The 20,696-nt window shown below is 43.5% G+C and overlaps 1 protein-coding gene across 1 annotated transcript; it reads right to left on the bottom strand.

Moving 5' to 3' along the window:
* Nucleotides 1–8,827: 8,827 nt before the first annotated feature.
* Taf13 (TATA-box binding protein associated factor 13) lies at nucleotides 8,828–19,553 on the bottom strand. Its single transcript, XM_036191408.1, has 4 exons — nucleotides 19,467–19,553; nucleotides 18,147–18,225; nucleotides 11,639–11,736; nucleotides 8,828–9,876 (listed from the first exon to the last, which is right to left on the bottom strand). Exons 1-4 carry the CDS (start codon nucleotides 19,491–19,493, stop codon nucleotides 9,706–9,708), a joined length of 375 nt encoding a protein of 124 aa, XP_036047301.1. The 5' UTR covers nucleotides 19,494–19,553; the 3' UTR covers nucleotides 8,828–9,705.
* Between the last annotated feature and the right edge of the window lie 1,143 nt (nucleotides 19,554–20,696).

Below are 20,696 nucleotides of genomic sequence, written 5' to 3'. Positions count from 1 at the left end.
GCAGCATGCAGGCCGACACTGGAGCAGTAGAGGGAACTACATCCTGACTCATAGTCAAAGAGAGAGAGACTCTGATGCGCCCTAGCAGTGGCTCACACCTTTAATCCCAGGACTTGGGAGGAGGATCCCTGTGAGTTCGAGGCCAGCCTGGTCTACAGAGTGAGATCCAGGATAGGCACCAAAACTACACGGAGAAACCCTGTCTCGTGGCGGGGAGGGGGAATGAGAGAGACTCTGGGCCTGTCATAGGCTTTGAAAACTCAAAGCCCATCCCCTCATCCCTCAGTGACACACTTCCTCCAACAAGTCCTCACTCCCTAATCTTTTCAATCCTAAAAGTGCCACTCCTTGGTGACAAAGCATTCAGATATATGACGGGGGCCATTCTTATTCAAACCACCGCAGGCTTGGCCGAAATGAAGACATTCTGGAGAGAAATGTGTAGCCTCCTCTCAGTTATCAGACTGTTGAGATATTCCCTGGAACATTGGCATTTCTAGGGAAATCTCATTCTGAAAGGCTGAAGTGGGTGCCATCCAGAGGCAGACTTTGTCTCCAGGAAGGAGATACCACACAATGTTGACCACGAGCTAGACTGCCTGGTAGCAGAAGCTGCAGCCCAGGCCAGGACGGCTTGGCCATGCTTGCTTCTGACCCTCATGTCAGTGCCCTGAAGACAGATGTGGAGAGCGCTGGCTTTGTTCTTCCCCTCATGCAGCCATACTGAATGTGGACTTTCTCTATGACTTGTCTGTTTAATACTGAGGACAGGTAACTGAACCGAGGTTATTAGGGCTGCCAGGACCCAGGCTCTGCCCCAAACAACTCTGGTAACATTGATTATGAATCTTCTCAGTGACGGGGGAAAATAGGAAAAGAAATATAACCACAATCTAACATTACCTGGGGTCCTCACATTTTAAGAAATGCTTCACGGAACATTTGAATCTAACAAGTGGCAGGCATGATGCATCCTAGAAATGGTGTCAATATTTTGCCAGGATAGTTCATCTAAAGAACCATGCCTAAATTTTGCCTGTCAGACAGTGGCAACAGCATCTAAATGTTTAAATTTTCAATGAGATCTAGAAAGATACCAATCATTACAATCAGATAGCTGTGAATAGAGTCAGAAATGTGATAGAAAAACAACATCCTGTTTTCCTGGTACTAGATCGGTTTGGGCAGTCAAGAAGCACAACATAAAATGTCTATGCCTCACAATCTCTCTTAAGAGGCCTCTTATAGCACGATGTAGGTGGCACATACCTTTAATCCCAACACTCTGGAGGCAGGGGCAGGCGGATCTCTGAGCTCGAGGCCAGCCAGAGCTACACAGAGAAATTGTGTCTCAAAAACAAAAACAAAAAAGAAAGGAAGGAAGGAAGGAAGAAAGAAAGAAAGAAAAAGAAAACAACAACAAAAGATGCATATTCATTATTCATATTAGAGTGATAAAAGGCAATGATTTGCCCCAGGTTCCATAGCCAACATGCAGCAAGCCTGGAATCTAGACATTCTAACCAGTCTTGAGGACCTAGAGGTGAGCAGATGCTGGCCGACAGACAGATAGGAAAAGGGACACAGATAATACACATGGCAAACTGTGGCTTCTTCTTCCTGTCCCTGACCAGAGACAAGGGCCTGAGGGGCCTTTTCTCCCACCTGCAGGGCTCCTCTCCCAACTCACCAGTCTGGTCAGATAGTTCAAGGTCAGTCCTGAATCTGTATTCCTGAAGCTGTGGTCGCTCCCCTTTGTCTCAATGTCCAAGCCAACCTTGAGTTGGGGGAAAGGAACCTGCCCCACACCACTGTAATACAGTTTGCCTGAAGCTGTAGGCCTATCAACTCTCCTCTGTTTAAACTGGCTGGCTCAAAATCAGGGGAAGGGCACCTATTCCAGAACACCAAAAGCACTTACAACTCCCAGTCCTCCATGGGAAGAACAGATCAGTTCCTGAATCCTCTGCTCTGTGGGAAGCGTGTGTGTGTGTGTGTGTGTGTGTGTGTGTGTGTGTGTGTGTGTGTGCACGCGCGCGCTCTCTCTTCACTTTAATAGTTTGTTGCCTGCTGCTGTGTGTTATGTCTGAAATTTTTCACTGCCTTTTATTTCTTTAATTGGCTGAGGAAAACAAAACAAAACAAAAAACCGATCAAGATACCTAGACAGTAACGTCTAACTTTTTTTTTTTCCCCAGAGCTGAGGACCGAACCCAGGGCCTTGCACTTGCTAGGCAAGAGCTCTACCACTGAGCTAAATCCCCAACCCCAACATCTAAGTCTTAAGACCTTATTTCCTACCCTACTTCCTTGTATCAACCCCAAATTTATTTAATAGCTTAAAGAAAATGAACCTTACTCTGATGAGGTAGGGAGGAGGGAGGATTTTGTATTTATGCCCCCCACCCATACTGTATGACACAGTGTTACAGTGTACATCTAAATTTTCAGTAAAAATCAGCACTGCTAGAAGCAAATACATACTGTTTATACTTGTGGAAAAAGAGGGTAAGAAACAGACAAGATCGGAATTAGACAACAGGTACACCTTACCTAACTTGTGCATTGATAATGTGATGACTATTTGTATATTTGCTTCCGAATGAAACATCAGCTCCTACAGTCTGACCTTCATATCTGGTACCTAGGGTGTCTCGTTTCCTTCTATACTCAGCCAGTGTTGAGATTAGATCTTTTGGCTTTCGCTCCCCCAGCTGCATAGCAGCAACCTGTTTAGAAAAGACAAAGCTTTCTTAGATGGACTGTCCTTAGATCCTGAGGTGCCGCCTCAGCCATTCACTAAATGTTTCCTGAATGCCTACTGTGATTCAAGAACTAGGTCAGGCATCGTTTGGAAACGCAGGTTCTAACATGACAAAATGACTCATGGCGCCCTGTGACTTAAATGTCTACAGGCTAAGGTGGATGCTTTTGAAGATGATTCTCAAATCTCATGTCTAAAAGGGCAAACAAGCTTTTGGTTTTCCTCCCAAGTGTCACAAAGGAATCTGAGCACAAACCTAAACAAGGAAATTTTAATCCAAGGTGTTCAGAGAGAGTTCAGTGGAAATGAGGAGACTTGCCTAAAAAGAGCCACTTGGACCACTAGATCCTAAGCACACCCGGGGTTTGTTCCTTGGGGTCAGCAGCAGCCTGGCCCTGGGGGAAACATTCTCCTTAAACACATCCAAGGGTTAAATCCAGGGCCCAATGTGGTAGCCCACAGCTTTATCTCCCAGGAGCAAGAGGCAGGAGGATCAGAAGTTCAAGGCCAGCCTCTTCTACGTAGGCAGTTCCACCATAGCCTGGGCTACATGAGACCCCCATCTTAACTCCTTCCCTGTCACCCCAACCCTCCTCCAAACAAACAAACAAAAAAACATTTACATGGATCTACCAAGGCTCCTCAACAAAGCTTAAATTATACATGCATATGGTTTAATCTAATTTTAAAAACCCATCATTGTTTCAAATAAGAGGGATGTTTTGTTTATATTAATAGCTGAGCATTAATAAACATAATTTCGTAAAGTAAAACAATACTTCAGGGTCAGTAAGGTGGCTCTGTGAACTAAGGCACTTACAACTAACCCTGATGGCCTAAGTTGGACCTCAGGGACCCACTGGTGGAAGGAAAGGCCAGTTCCCACAGGCTGTCCTCTGACCTGGACACGACTACAATGGTATGTGCATGCACATAAGGAAACATACAAAATAAATAAGTGTAATAAAAAATAAGGAATGAGCTTGAAGCCATTTAGTTGACTTCTTATGACATCTTAGTAGATACTGTATGTTATATTTGTTGCTTTTTAAAAAAAAATCCGTGTGACCAAATACCTAACAGAAGTAACTTATAAAGGGTTTATTTTGGCTCAGGATTTGAAGGGATACATACAGTCCATCATTACAGTGAGAAAGAATGACCTCTAAACTCAACATTTAAATAAATTAGATATTCAAAGTCTTGTTAAAGTGACAAGCAGACCCCATAAATGAGTCTTGTTAAGGTACATGAAAAATGAAGCTAAATTTCCAGCGTCAGCAAGGAGACAAATGATCTGAGGGCATTTTCCTAGCCAGTACACACCTCTGCACTGCTCAGACCTGGTGAGCCACTTTCCCCATAACTACACTGACTCCATTCTAGCTTATCTGATGCTCTGGATGCACATTCCTATAATTACCCTCATAACACTGTTTCTGTTTCTCCGTGTCTGCCTAGAGGCGAGAGGACAAGTTTTACTTACATTTGTAAGCTGGTATTCGCTTTCTTCTGTCACCCTCCTGAGCATGTCTTCTGTGGCCCCACATTGGGAGACGGATGTCACCCTCCTGAGCATGTCTTCTGTGGCCCCACATTGGGAGACGGATGTCACCCTCCTGAGCATGTCTTCTGTGGCCCCACTTTGGGAGACGGATGTCACCCTCCTGAGCATGTCTTCTGTGGCCCCACTTTGGGAGACGGATGTCACCCTCCTGAGCATGGCTTCTGTGGCCCCACTTTGGGAGACGGATGTCACCCTCCTGAGCATGGCTTCTGTGGCCCCACTTTGGGAGACGGATGTCACCCTCCTGAGCATGGCTTCTGTGGCCGCACTTTGGGAGATGGATGTGCTCGCCAATTGCTGATGAAGTTGATTTACTACTACTCTCAAGTTGGCGAAGAGTTGGTTATTTGTTGATGTTGAGGCTCATTATCCTATTCTATTATACTATATGTGAAACCAGGGAACTGAGAAGGGAGGGCCTGCGCCCTCTAATCAGCATTGTTGACAAAAAAATTCTGTGAAAATGGAAATGTGTTAGATCAGCTCTGTCCAATGCTACACTGGCCACTGTCATGAGGTTGAGTACCTGGGACACATCAAGTGCAGCTGAGAAACTACATTTTCAATTTTGTTTAACTTTAATGAAATTGTTACATGTAGTTACTGTCTACTCTAGATGTTGGAAGGTAGCTATTGCGCCTTACTATAAGAACTCAAAATTAATAAACTACCTGTAATTGCCAGGCGGTGGTGGCACACACCTTCAATCCCAGCACTCAGGAGGCAGAGACAGGTGGATCTCTGTGAGTTCAAGGATAGCCTGGTCTACAGATGGACCTCCATCCAGGACAGGCTCCAAAGCTACAGGGAAAGCCTATCTCAAAAGACCAAAAAATAAAAATATTAATAAACAAACAAGCAAACAACCTGTAACCCCCCAGCATGCAGGAGACTGAGGCAGGAAGGTCCTTGAGTTCAATCATGGGCAGCTGGATGATGGACTGTATAGTGATATTTTATTTGTATTGAAATGTGATTTTATTTGTATGTCAATAAAGTTGCCTTGAGGTCAGAGCAAGCCAGAGCAGAAGCCGAGCAGTAGTGGGCTTAATCCCAGCACTTGGGAGGCAGAGCTAGGCAGATCTCTGTGTGTTCAAGGACATAGCCAGCATAGCAGACACACGCCTTTAATTTCAATACCAACCATAGAAGACCTGGAGGTCTGTACAAACAGGCAGTGACGAGGAGGTCATGTGGCTGGGTTATAACCAATGAGGGAGGAGAACAGAAAGTCTTTAAATAGACAGGACGCACAGAAGTAGGTCTCTTGCGGAGAGGAGGAACCACAGAAGCAGTGAAGGGTAAGGTTTTCTGCTTTGGCTCTGACCTCGTGGTTTTTAACTCTGCAACTGGCTCTGTGTTTCTTATTTAACAAGCAGGATACATCTACAGGACTGTACAGTGAGACTTATCCAATCTCCCTTTCTTTTTTGCTTCCCAGGCCTAGTCTATGCCTTTGTGTGGGGGTGGGGGGTTGGGGGGGAGGACCGTAAGGATCTCATGTATCTCAGGCTGGCCACCAACTCAGTACTTCTGATCCTCCTGCCTCCATCTCCCAAAATCCAGATTATAGGTGTGGGTACACTACCATAGGTTTATGAAGTACTGAGGATCAAACCCAAAGCTTTAAGCATCATAGGTAAGCACTCTCCCAATTGAGGAACATCTTCACCACAGAGATGGAGCAGGGGGTCCTGGATATAACACACTTCTTCCTGGCCAGAGCCAAGACAATCAATTGTAACTCTTAGAATTTCCTGTGCTGGTGTTTCAGTTATTGTGCCATTGCTGTGAGGAGATACAAGACTTATTATTATTTATTTTAATTTTTTCCCCTGAGATAAGATTTCTCTGTGTAGCCCTTGCTGTCCTGGAACTTGTTCTGAAGAGCAGGCTGGCTTCGAACTCAGAGATCCTCCTGTCTCTGCTGCCCAAGTGCTAGGACTCTAGGCATGCATGACCATCACCCATCTCTACAAAGGCAACTTAAAAGAGAAGAGCATTTAATCAGGGGCTGACTTACAGTTCCAGAGGGTAAGTACACGCCCCCCATGGTGAGGAGCATAGCAGCAGGCAGGTAGGCATGGTACTAGTGCCTTAATCAAGAGCTTATATGACATCTGAAACGTGGAGGGGAGGGCTATCGGGACTAGGCCTAACTTCGGAAATCTCAAAGCCTACTACCCTCAGTGACACATCTCCTCCAACCAAGCCACACCTCCTAATCCTTCCTAAACAGTTCCACTAACTGGGACCAAACATTCAAACATGAGCCTATGGGGCCATTGTCATTCAAACCACCACAACTAGGAAGTGCAACAGTTTCCTCACTCGAAGTTGTTAAGGACAGAACTCTAGAACTGTTACCCATGTTCTTGATTCTTTTTAAGCCTTAGAGTCCAGTCAAGCCTGAAGTCAGTCCCGTCCTCTTTCCCATGTTTCCACTAAGTAAGCCAGTAAGTCCCTTACTGGCTTATGTTAGTTTTATATTCTATCACTTGGCACCTTAAAAAGTCTTGAGATTGGGCTGGAGAGATGGCTCAGAGGTTAAGAGCACTCGTTGCTCTTCCAGGGGTCCTGAGTTCAATTTCCAGCAACCACATGGTGGCTCACAACCATCCGTAATGAGATCTGGTGTCCTCTTCTGGCAAGCAGGCATACATGCAGGCAGAACTCTATAATGTTTTTTTAAAAAAGTCTTGAGATTAAAAACAAAACAAAAAGCATGGTGGCAGTGGTACATAAATGTAATCACAGCACATGGCAAATGGAAGCTCAAGGATGAAATTCAGCCACATGGTAAGTTGGTTCAAAGCCATCCTACACTGTAAACCATCTCACAACATCTCCTTCCCTTAAAACAAAAAACAACCAAAAAACCCCAACCAGGGTTGGATTAGTTCAGGAATTTGGAGTGCATACTGCTTGTGGATGACCAGAACTTGGTTCCCAGGACCCACATCAGCTGGCTCACAAACATCTGCAGCTCTAGCTCCTGGGGATCTGAAATCCTTTACTGGCCTCCTTGAGCACAGGTACTCTTGTATACATACTTACACATAGATACACACACATGTGTGTGTGTGTTAATTTTTAAAATTATATGTTATATAAACAGTAAAATAGTTATTAGTAGAAAAGTAAGCCATTTAAAATGACTGGGACATTGATTCAGTCAGAATACATATACTTTTCTGCACAAAGGTAAGTAAAAATTGAATAGCATTCAGTGTAAATTCTTTAATACACTTTTCAGAATAGAGCAGACCCTGATTAGCAAAAATAGTGACAGATAGCTGGCCATGATGGCACAAGCCTTTACTCCCGGCACTGGGGAAGCAAAGGCAGATAGATCTCTATGAGTTCAAGACCAGTCTGGTCCACAGTGAATTCCAGGACAGGCAGGATTATCTATAGAGATGATGTTTCAAACCCCATCCCCCAAATAGTGACAAATATTATTCCACTGCCATGCTTTTTAAAAATTGCATTTATTTTGTGTCTATGTGGGGAAGAGAAACATGAGCATACCGAGGAGTTATGTGATCAGAGGCCAACCCAAAGGCAGAAGGTTCCTCCTTCCACCATGGGGTTCCTGGGGATCAAACTCAGGCTGCCAGTACTGGTAGTGAGTCCGTTTACTTACTGTGTCATCTTGCCAGCCCTCAACTGTCACTTTTTATTTGAATGTGGACTGAAATAGCTCACTTGTTTTTTCTAAGTTTTAGTTTATTTATGGGTATTCTGCCTACATGCATGTCTGTGTACCACTTGCTTGTCTGGTGCCTGAGGAGGCCAGAAGAGGGCCCTGGACCCCCTGGAACTGGAGTTAGATGGTTGTGAACCACCATGTAAGTGCTGGGAATTGAACCTGAGTCCCTCTGGAAAAAGTAGCCAATGCTCTTTACCTCTGAACTCTCTCTCCAACCTCTTCGATTGCTTTTGTAAATAAAATGATCAATCCAGCTATCTCATCAACTGTGGTGTAGTATAAAATAGATAGAAAAAGGCTTTAGTTATAACAAGATAAACCAGCTAGGACTATCATATAGTAATGGATGCAATATTGTGGGAGACGGGTATAAACTACAAAGTCAGTCAAATATGATGGTGCATGCCTTTAATCCTAGCACCCAGGAAGCAGAGGCAGGCAGTTCTCTGTGAGTTCGAGGCCAGCCTGATCAACAGGCTACACAAAAAGCCAAAAATAGGGTTGGGGATTTAGCTGTGGTAGAGTGCTTGCCTTGCAAGTGCAAGGCCCTGGGTTCAGTCCTCAGCTGAAAAAAAAATAGGGCTAGAGAGATGGCTCAGAGGTTTAGAGCACTGGCTGTTCTTCCAGAGGTCCTGAGTTCAATTCCCAGCAACCACATGGTGGCTCACAACCATCTATGAGATCTGGCCTGAAGGCATACATGCAGGCAGAGCACTGTGTACATAATAAATCTTAAAATATAAATAAATAAACATAACAAATAAATAAATTGCAAACTCAAGTATTAGCGTGTTTAATTCTTCATTCTTTATTCTTTGTATCAGCAGATTAAACAGATTTCCCCAAGTCTGATTTAGGGATGTTAAGAAGCACCAGTAAGTTTCAGAGTAACATTCAGTAACCTCTTTAAATGCAATTTTAATCCTTATTTATAAGCTAAATAGAATAATAATTTAATGCAATAAGCTAAATACACACAAAGCCGGCATATCCTTTACTACAAAAATGGTTTGCACAGCCACACACGGTTTTAATGAACTATACATTTTCACAATGAAAGTACTTACATTTGTGTCACTAGAAGACCACCTAAAACACCTGTCCTGACCTCAAGTTTACAAGCCTTGCTATCCCTACTACTGAAGTATTTATTTTTAGATTTTTTTCCTGCTATCAAGTAACTATGTTGCCACTAACATTTAACAAATAGTAGCTTCTTTAAAAAAGAAAGTGTTCTTTAGAAAAGAATATTAAAACAAACTCTTACAAGAACTTAGTTCCTTAAAAGAAACACAAACCAGTCCACTCTCTTTAATAACTCTGCCACTGTCATAAAAACTTGAAGTACATAGAGGACATGTCTCAACTTTCGTAAAGTCAAAGGATATTTCGATCGCACATTATGCAGCTAAAGTATACATACAGCTTGGCACACACAAGTCTGCCTTGTTCGGATGGAACTGTATGGTTGGCTACATTTTAAGTTAGTAGTCATTAAAGTCCAGTAAAGAATTCAAATACAGCCTGACAAAGGCAGGCAATGAAAGGCTCGAGTTATGGAGCTAAAATTGAAGACCTCTTCCATTGTGTGCCTAGCAATCATGCTGTTACAATGCATGGTTTCCACATAAAATATCAAAATCCCAGAAATTACAAATGCTGTCAAGATCCATAGTTGGCTTCATCGAAAGCTTTCCGAGCCCGTTTCAACTCTTCGTTCATAGTTAGTAAGTCTTTGACTCTAGCGAATTTCCTTGGGTCCTTTCGAATCAGGAAGACAATATCTTCAACTTGCACCCGACCCTGTCTTCCGATCGACATTGCCTTGTGAGTCTATGACAAGAAAACACATTGATTTTTAAAAGTCAAATATTTTTGTGTTTTAATTTGCTATTAAACATGCTGGTGAGGCTGAAGATTTTCTCTTCTAATGATAGCTACTCATTTGTGAACCATCCCTATGGTCATCTCCTTGTCCCTTTTCTATTGCATAATTAGCAATATTTTCTTTATGCTTTGTGGGCTCTTTTTATTTGCATTAAGGACATTAAAATTACCAAAGTGAGCTAGACAAGGTAATGCACATCTTTAATCCCAGAAGAGACAGAGACAGGCAGAGATCTCTGAGTTCGAGGCCAGTCTGGTTTATATAAACATTTATACAGCAAGTTCCAGGCCAGACAGGATTACATAGTGAGACCCTGCCTCAAAAATCGACAGACAGACAGAGATAAACAGACCAAAAACAACAACAAAATCTACCAAATTTGGAGATGAGTCCATTTTGTTTTGTGATATAGGTGGAGTTTTTGTTTTGTTGGAGAGAGGTGGTCTTGTTAAAGGTATTCTGGGGTGACGGTGAATGGATAATAGAGATTAGGCAAATAATAATATCAGGGTTTAGGAGTTTAGGAGGAAGAGAGGTTTATGGAGGCTAAATATTAAGACAGGTCATACTAAATAAAATATTAAAACACAAGAAACACATATTGTAAAACATTTAAGAGTAAATTGACTGTTATTATGATCACTACTATGGAAAACATTATGTTACTTAATTTTAATTTTTGATCTTGTTTTTATCTTTGGAGAAGTCTCTCAAAGATTTTTAAAAAAAAACCCAAAAACCCAAAAGGTATGACATAAACTGTACATACCTTCAAACAAATACTGAAAGAAAAAGAACTTAGGCTGCATGAGGTATGGGCAATAAGGATATTGTGTTTTAACAAAAAACTTGGAAGCTGGAAAAATGGCTCAGTGCTGTTCTTCCAGAGGACTGGAGTTCAGTTCTCAGCACCCACACGGCAGCTCACAACCACCTACCTCCAGGTAAGGGAATCTAACACCCTCTCTGGCCTCCTACAGCACACACATGCTACACAGACATCCTTGTAGGCAAAACAACCATATATATAAAATGAAATAAAAAAGAAAAAAAACCTCCATTACGTAATCTTCACTATCAATGACAACTTAACTTACTGGCAATGAAGTACGTACTCAAATGGATAGCTCACTTCAAAAGCTTTAGTGTTATTTAATGCTTAGAATTTCAAATCTTCAATTAACTAAACCAGTACTGTGGTGATAAGAAATAAAGCTTGCCTGAAGATTAGAGGACACAGCCAGCCACACAGTTAGCCATAGAGGTCGGGCAGTGAGGGCACACACCTTTAATCCTAGCACTTGGGAGACAGAAGCAGAGATTTGTCTGGATTTCTGTGAGTTCAAAGCCACACTGGGCTACACAAGATTAATCTAGTCTAAAAGAGAAACAGCCAGGCAGTGGTGCACACCTTTAATTCCAGCACTTGGGATCATACACTTTAATCCCAGCATTAGGAAGGTTCAAACAGGAAGTGATATGGCTGGGCAGAGAAAGGAATATAAGGTGGGAGGAGACAGGAACTTGGTCTCTTTCAGGCTGAGGAGTTGATGAGGTAAGAGGTGGTGGCTGTGGCTTGCTCTGTTCTCTGATCTTTCAGCTTTCACCCTGATATCTGGGTCCAGGTTTTTATTAAGATCAATTAGGATTCGGACAACAGGTTACAACAATAAAAACCACACAATTAATCGTTAGAAACTGTCTTACCATCTCAGTGATGAACTCGATGACAAGATCTTCAAGAATATCCACTGACTCGGTGTAAGGATTCTGGTCATCCCCAAACCCATACATCATACACCGTACTGAGAAAGAACAAGAGCTTTGGTTTACTCAGAGACTGACCAACTTTCCCAGCACCTTTTCCATACCAACTAGAATGAAACCAAGTTACAAACAATGGTTTAAAAAACGTAATTATGGCTGGGTGTGTAGTACATGGCTTTTTAATCCCAGCAGTCAGGGATTAGAGACAAGTGAAAAGCTACTAAATAAACCCTACTGTTATTTGCCTAACCTCTATCACCCACTCATTAGCGCCCAGAATACCTTTAAATGTAGTAAGGACAAGGCTAGTGATCGCTTAGCCTTTCTTTCTTTCTTTTCTGCTTATGCCTTGGCTGTCCTAAAACTCACTTTATAGACCAGGCCTGCCTCTTCCTCCCAGTGCTGGGATTAAAGGCGAGCACCACCACAACTTTCCTGAAAGATTAGCCTTTCCTGCAAGTGATGTGGAAGTGGGGAGATAGTGGGGCATGGGAAAAGAGAAGGCAGAAAGAAGGTCTCCAACATTACCAGAGGGGAAAGGATGCGAGAGAAAGTGCTCCAACTACCTTCTTAAAAGAAACAGGCCGAATTCAGTTGTGGTGGCACACGCCTTTAATCCCAACACTTGGGAGGCAGAGGCAAGCAGATCTCTGTGAGTTTGAGGCTAGGTTGGTCTACTAAGTGAGTAGGCTCCAAAGCTACACAGAGAAACCCTGTCTCAAAAAAAACAAAAAGAAAAGAAACAGGTTGAATTCAGTTGTAGTGGTGCACACCTTAATCCCAGCAGTCAGGAGGCAGAGACAGGTGGATCTCTTAAGTTAAGAGACCAGCCTGGTCTACAGATTAAGCTCCAGGACAACCAGAGCTACAAAGAAAAACCCTGCCTCAAAAAAGCTTAAAGAAAAAAAAAAAGAATAAAAAGGCTGAAGCCCTTTCAGGCTTCATCTGAAAGAACAGAATACACAAAAGAGAAGAAAAGTATAATTCATAGGAATAAAATAACTGCCGGGTGGTGGTGGTGCATGCCTTTAATCCCAGCATTCAGGAGGCAGAGGCAGGCGGATCTCTGTGAGTTCGAGGCCAGCCTGGTCTACCAAGTGAGTTCTAGGAAAGGCACAAAGCTACACAGAGAAACCCTGTCTCAAAAAAAACAAAACAAAACAAAAATTAATGATAATAATAATAATAATAATAATAATAACAACTGCAAATAGCTAAACTAGTATTTCCTATAAGCCAGATACTATTTTAAGGCTTTTCATATATAATTCACTGAATTCTTACACAGGCCTCTAATTTAGACACTACTGACACCCCCATTCTATGGGTGAGAAAACTAAGGCACCAAGAGAAGTGACTCACCTCCAGGTCACACAACTAGTTAGAAAGTGAACCTTAAATATGACCCCAGCTGATCTGAAGCCCAGCAGTCATGCTTGTCTTTAGAGCTTAGAACAGATGGGACTCATAAGGATGCTCCACCTGCTTCTACTTCCTAAGTGCCAGGGTTACTTTTATCTTGATCTCAAGAGTGACCATAAGCATACGTATATAAAGCTGACCAGGCTGTTCTCTTAGAACATGCCCAATTTACTGTATGCAAGTCTTTTTTTTTTTTTTTTTAAGAGGAAGTTGGGGCTGGAGAGATGGCTCAGAGGTTAAGAGCCCTGGCTGTTCTTCTAGAGGTCCTGAGTTGAATTCCCAGCAACCCGTGGTGGCTCACAACCATCTGTAATGAGATCTGGTGCCCTCTTCTGTCGTGCAGGTATACATGCAGGCAGAACACTGTGTACATAATAAATAAATAAACCTTAAAAAAAAAAAAGTTGAAGGGCTAGAAAGACAGCTCTGTGAATAAAGATGCTTGCTGTGTGGTCCTGACGGCCTAAATTCAATCCCTGGAACCCACACAAAGGTGGAAGGAGACAATCAACTTCATAAAGTTGTCCCTTACTCTCCTGTGCATCAAGGGACCAGCACACCCATATATATACCAATGGAACATAAAATATAATAATAATAATAATAATAATAATAATAATAATAGTAATAATAATAATAATAATACTTTAAAAAAGACAGAGTTAGCCAGGTGTGGTGGTGTACACCTTTAGTCCCAGCACCCTGGAGGCAAAGGCAGGTGGATCTCTGTGAGTTCGAGGTCAGCCTGGTCTACAAATCAAGTGCCATGACAGCCAGAGCTGTTACAGAGAAACCGTCTCAGAAAAAAAAAAAAAAGTTAAAATAAGTAAAGGACAGTCTCATTATGTATCTCTGGTTGACCTGAACTTACTAAGTAGACCTGGATAGCCTTCCCTAATGTTGGGATTACAGGCAAGCACCACCATGCCAAAGTATATATTGTTTTAAAAAACACTTAAGAGTATATTTCTAAAAAAAGAAATAGGCACATTAACATTTCCTTTTACATTTACTTATTTTTATTACTATTATCAATATCTAGTTAACTACTTGAGAGGGGTTGAGACAAGTGTTTCTCCAAGTAGCCCAGGCTGGTCTCAAATTCATAATCCCCCTGCCTCAGCATCCTGGGTATTGGGATTACAGATATGTATCATATATTCAGTCTTAGAATAATTCCTATTTAGAAGCAAAAACTGGCAAAGGCAACAAAGAGAAGAAATGAACAGAGTGAGTTGGAAGCCAGTCTGGAGTACAGTTATCCCTTGTGTTCAAAATGCCAAGAGATTTTTAAGTTCCAACAAGAAGGAAGAAAACAAATACAGGAGCCAGTATTCTCTATCTCTTTTTGAATTCTATTTTTAAAACTTGCCTTTTTAAGAGACAATTTTAGACTTATAGATGAGTTATAAAAATAGGAAAGTTTCCCTATGTCCAATATCTAGCTTCCACTTATAACATTTATACAACAAATATTCATCAAAACTAAGAAATCAACATTAGTACAAGTGCCTTATTCAGATTGTACTTATTTTTCTACCTAGGTCCATTTTCTCTTCAGATTCCTGTTTTGTTTTGTTTTTTGTTTTGTTTTGTTTTTCGAGACAGGGTTTCTCTGTGTAGCTTTGGAGCCTGTCCTGGAACTCTGTAGCTCAGGCTGGCCTCGAACTCACAGAGATCCACCTGGCTCTGCCTCCTGAGTGCTGAGATTAAAGGCGTGCACCACCACCGCCCAGCCAGATTCCTTATTTCTACTCCACCCCCACAGGGTAGGCAAATGCCCTTACCACTGAGCTATACTCCCCAGGCTAGATTCGACTCCACTCTACCTGTCACAGCCTGTAGTTCTCTCCAACCAGTGACAGCTCCTTAGCTCTTCCCTCTTTCAAGACCTCAACTCTCGAGAATCCTAGTCAGACCTTGAGACTGCTGTCTGCCGTTTTCTCGTGATGTGAGAAAGGGTGGCGCATCAGAGGTACATGCCAATACATCACTGATAATGCTAACTTTTATCATTAGCTAAAGTGAGGTCTGTTATAATTCCTACTGTAAGTTGTTCTTTCCTAAATAATCGAGGAAGACACTGTTACAAACATTCTGATGGGTAGAATTCACCTATTTCACTAGGAACAGAAAACCGGCATTATATAAGGTGTATACATTTAGAAGTTGACTGTATTTGGTCAAAGGTAAAAGCATAGACAACAATGGATACTTTGAAAGTGTTACCATAACAAAAGGAAATCTTTAGAATTGGGGATGTGGCTCAGTCAGGAGGGTTCCTGCCTGGCATGCTCAGAGCTCTGGGTTTGATGCCCAGCACTGAATAAAACTGGTCATGTGGCACATCCCTGTCTTCTCAGCACTTGGGAAGTGGACGCAGGAGGGTCAGAAGTTTAAGGCCACCTTCAGTTACAAGGCCAGCCTGGGCTCTATGAAACCCTCCTCAAAAACAAACCAACAAGCAAACGAGGACAACAAAAGTAGACAAGCTAAGGTGGAGTGGTGGAAGTCCAGGAGGCTTCAACCCTCCCCGAAGAACTACAGGCAACCAAGGAACGCCAGGGAAGGGAGAAATCGTCTTCCCAGAGATGATCGCATCGATTGGTTATCCAAGACCAATGATCAGCCCTGCAAAACACACACAGCTAACATTATACAGACAAAGCAAGTTGTATTACCGTATTTAGAAGTGTGAGTGTGTGTGTATACAACAATCAGTTAAAAAAAAAAAGACTTTGAAAAAGCAAGGTAGGGTATATGAGAGGGTTTGGAAGGAGGAAAAGGAAAAGGGAAATGATGTAAATATATTATAATTTGAAAATAAAAATGGCCCAGGGAGATGGCTCAGCAGCTAAGGGCACCTGCTGGCGAGCCTGAGGACTGGAGTTCCATCCCTGGGACCCGCACAGTAGAAGGAGAGACTCACTCACTGAGGAAGAGGAAGGGCAGTTTAGGGCCAACCTGGACCATACAGCCAGAGGCTGGCAGAAAGAACAGCTACATGAAGAGACACGAAGGTTCTGTTAAGTCAATGCGAGGAGCCTGTCAAGATTCCAAATTCTTGTCATCATAAAGGTAAAGCAATTGAAACTGAACCAAAGGTTTGAACAAGAAACAGTGTAAGTAGCACTTTGAGGGCTTTGGTGTGAGGAACCTTCTCATATCTCCACATGACACATAAGAATCATGTCATAGCATCAGGGAGACAGAACAAGGAGTGATCAGACTTAAAACAAGAAATGAAAAGACCGGAAAGGATTTTGTTGTTGTTTTGAGACAGGATCTCATATATCACAAGCTAGCTTCAAACCTGCTATCTAGCTGAGGATGACACTGAACTCCAAATCCTCCTGTCCCTACCTCTCCCAAGAGCTGGGATTATAGGTATGTGCCACCACGTGTGGCTGGAAAAGGATTTAGACAGTTAAAGGCTGATCTTGCAGTTCCAAGAATTTTTATTTATTTATTTGTTTGTTTGTTTGTTTGTTTTTTGAGACAGGGTTTCTCTGTGTAGCTTTGGAGCCTGTCCTGGAACTCACTCAGTAGCCCAGGCTGGCCTCGAACTCACAGAGACCCACCTGCCCCTGCCTCCCAAGTGCTGGGATTACCAGGCGTCACCACGGCCTGGCTCAGGAATTTTTAGATACTACCGCATTCAGGCATAAATCTATGTTGCTGTACTTCTCAATGCTCAGCCAAGGACCCTGGGCATGGAGATGGAGAGTACAATCTCTTGGTGTCTTTCAGGAGTTAGTACAGGTGATGACAGGAAGAAACAGCTAACCTTGCTGCCGCCCCAAGGGCCCCAAGTGTCTGCGGAAGGAGCATGACAGAAGGCTAGTACATTATAATCTCCATGCCACTGTTAGTACCGCACACCTCACCACCTTGCCCTGTTCACCGCCTTAGTCCAAAGCCTCAACTTACATCATTTGAAAGGTGGACACAAGATGAATACCATTTCATAGTCATCCTCAGCTACATAGTACAAAGCCTGTCTGGGATACACGAGACCTTGCTGAGAACAAATCAAAAGAAGGGGAAAACAGCAACAACAAAGCACAAAGACAGAAAAGCGACAGTGGTGGTGCTCAGCATATATGTGCTCAGTTATTAGTGGAGTGTCAGCCTCACACACACAAAGCCCTGGTTCAATCCTCAGCAAGGCATGAACTGGGAGTCACGACACAAGCCTGTAAGTCTAGCAACCAGGGCAGTAAAGCAGGAAGATCAGAGGTTCAGAGTCATACTAATCTACATAAGTTTGAAGCCATACCGGGATATATAAAACCCTACCTCAGCTGGGTGGGTGGTGGTGATACACATCTTTAATCCCAGTACCCAGGAGGCAGAGGCAAAGAGATCTGAGTTGGAGGGCAGCCTGGTCTATAGAACAGGTTCCAGGAGAGCCAGGGCCACACAAAAACCCTGTCTCAAAAACAAACAAAAACAAAATAAAAAACTAAAACCCTGCCCCACCCCACCCCACAAAGAAGGTGATCATGACCACATTCATCATTTTATATGCTGTACACAGAATTAGTATACATGATTCAGAAAGCAGTCATGCCGAACATAGGGGTACACACCTGTAATCCCAGTACTTGAGAGTCTGAGGCAGGAGGACTGCTACCAATCCAAAGCTGGCAGTGAGCACCAGAGTAGCCAGGGCTACATAAAGACTGTCTTACAGAAAAACAACAATAAAAACAGACAACTTCATAGGCAAGTCTGAGAACACTGTCCCTTTAGGCAAACATATGCAGAGCAATAAATCTACTTTATTATTTATTTATTTTAGTTTTTCGAGACAGGATTTCTCTGTGTAGCTTTGCGCCTTTCCTGGAACTCACTCTGTAGACCAGGCTGGCCTCGAACTCACAGAAATCCACCTGGCTCTGCCTCCCGAGTGCTGGGATTAAAGGTGTGCACGCCACTACTGCTGGGCAATAAATCTACTTTAAATGGACATGATCAGAAGCTTTCACCCTCCATAGTAAAAGTATTACAAAATACAACTCACATTCTTTAGAGAAAAGTCTCTTTCTCTTCCCCTGTCCACCTTCCGCTCCTCCTCCAATTTCTTCATTCTCCTCCTCAAACTAGAAATTTAAAAATATATCAAGACATGTCGGAATGACTGTACTGCATCTGATATTCCACGAAAGTTTTCTTCCTGGTCTCTCTTCTTTTGTGTGTGCTGTAATTGAACCTAGGAGCTCAAGAGTCTAAACAGATGCTCGACCACTGAACTACACCCTCCAGCCCGCCATTCATTTTCCTCTTTTGTTTTGTTTGTTTGTTTTGGAAAGACACTATGTGTATTGTGCGTGCCTATGGTGACCACAGAGGCCAAAATAGGGTGTCCAACCCACTGGAGCTATAGTTACAGGTGACTGTTCCTTGTCAGATGTGAAAGACAGTAAGTGCTCTTAACCACTAAGCTATCTAAGCTATCTCTCTAGGCCTCTTTTTTTTTTTTTTCCGGGGGGGGGGGGGGGGGGAAGAAGCTCTCACTATGTACCCCAGTATGCCTGGAACTAAGAGATCCACTTGCCCCTGCTTCCTAAGTGCTGGAATTAAAGGTGTCACCACCATGTGCATTTAGGTGACCCTTCGTCATTTTCAACAGTGATAGGCTAAACCAAACAGCACAAAATCATGAAAACTTAGCATCAAAGGGTTCTTAAGACCTAGTCCAATTCTCAAGTCATGCCGGAAGGCTTCTATTATGGCCCCTAACAACCATACACCTTATGTGTGTAAAAGTTCTAATGACCCTTTTTAGGGTTTTGTTTTTAGCCAACTAAGCTGTCACACTGCTAGGCAATCCTAGAGTAAAAGACCCGATACTGCTCTAAAGTCTACCCTCTGCTGTCATCGCAACCAACATTTACTAAGCACTGAACAACACAGGACTAAAAACTTTCCCTAAAGTGGGTCCGATCCTATCCCATGACAAGAAACCCGACGTCTGAAGTTGAGTAACTTCCTGGGAGAAGAAGGAGTTTGGACTTCAAGCTTCCTGACTCTAGTCCATCGTTTTTTCGATATCTTCACTAGTTTTGTTGGCAGCAGCGGGGGCTGATTCCGAAGTATTCGCTTTGATCTCCCATAACCCTCAAGGGGTCTCAAAAGTGTCTGGCAGATCCAGATCAAAGGGGGTCCCCCCTCTACTCTTCCTTCCCGTCCTGCCCCCCGACTACGGTAAATCCGAGGAAGGGGGAAACGCTGCGGAGCTCCCACACGCGGCTGGATTTCCTACGGAACACGGGGTTCGGGCTGCGTCCGCTAGCGAGCCCGAGGGAGTGAGAAACAGGCTGGGACCGAGGCGCTCACTCACGGTGGGGTCTTCCTCCTCATCAGCCATCCTAGCCGCCCGCCAGCCTTCTGAGCACCGCCCCGGCCCGCCGCCGCCTTTATAGGATCCGGTGCGTCACTTCCGGCCTGGCGGGCGCTGCGTCTGCACGAACGCACTCCCGTGCGTCTCACTCGGGCTTCGAGACTGGCTGAAGAGCGGTGACGCGCACTTAAGCGTGGAATCCTGAAGAAGGAATTAAAAATTAAAAAGAAGCAAGCCGGCCGGGCGGTGGTGACGCACTCCTTTAATCCCAGCACTGGGGAAGCCAGGCGGATCTCTGTGAGTTCGAGGCCAGCCTGGGCTAGAGCGTGAGTTCCAGGAAAGGCGCAAAGCTACACGGAGAAACCCTGTCTTGAAAAACAAAAAAGCCACTAGATTAAACGTAAGAGGCCAGGCCGGGGTCGGGGTGGGGGGTGGCGCACGCCTTTAATCCCAGCACTTGGGAGGCAGAGGCAGGTGGATCTCTGTGAGTTTGAGGCCAGTGTGGTCTACAAAGCGAGATCCAGGACAGGCAGGACTGTTACACAGAGAAACCCTGGGGGGGGGGGGGCGGCACACAGGCCAGGCAGTGGTGGCACACGCCTTTAATCCTAGCACTCTGGAGGCAGATCCATCCGGATCTCTGTGAATTCAAAGCCATCTGGACTACTACTCAGTCTAGGAGTAAAACAGCTAGGCAGTGTTGGCACTCACCTTTAATCCCAGTACTTGGGAGTCACATGCCTTTAATCCCAGCACTTGAGATCTCACACCTTTAATCCCAGTATTTGGGAAACACACACACACACACACACACACACACACACACACACACACACACACACCATTAATCCCAGCACTAGGAAGTGATGGCTGGGTGGAAGAAGGTATATAAGGGTGAGGAGACAGGAACTGAAGCCTTTTCAGGCTGAGGAGTCCTAGAGGTGAGAGGTGGCAGTGGCTTGTCCCTTTGTCTCTCTGATCTTTCAGCATTTACCCCCAATATCTGGTCTTTTTATTAAAAGACCATTTTAATATTTGTTACACGTTCTTCTTTAAGTGTCTTCTATAAGATATGCTGTTTTATCACAACAACAGAAAAGTACTGGTACAGGAGCAAACTGAATCCATATTCCCAGGCCAGTGTTACTTTGGCTCAAAAATAATCCATCAGTTATTCTCCTTAGTTAAGAGCTGTGGTTTTGCATCAACCGTATTAATTTTAAAATTAAG

Source organism: Onychomys torridus, chromosome 6 (assembly GCF_903995425.1).
Source record: "Onychomys torridus chromosome 6, mOncTor1.1, whole genome shotgun sequence".
NCBI classification, from domain to species: Eukaryota; Metazoa; Chordata; class Mammalia; order Rodentia; family Cricetidae; genus Onychomys; species Onychomys torridus.
The sequence above is the reverse complement of the archived record's forward strand: the minus strand, read 5'-3'. Positions and strand labels throughout refer to the sequence as shown.

Coding starts and splice junctions, on each gene's coding strand:
- Taf13 (XM_036191408.1), bottom strand. CDS start 19,493: ATGGCTGATGAGGAGGAAGACCCCACC. Junction 18,226..19,466: donor ATGAGGAGGAAGACCCCACC/GTGAGTGAGCGC, acceptor TTAAATTTCTAG/TTTGAGGAGGAGAATGAAGA. Junction 9,877..11,638: donor TCGAGTTCATCACTGAGATG/GTAAGACAGTTT, acceptor TTCTTGTCATAG/ACTCACAAGGCAATGTCGAT.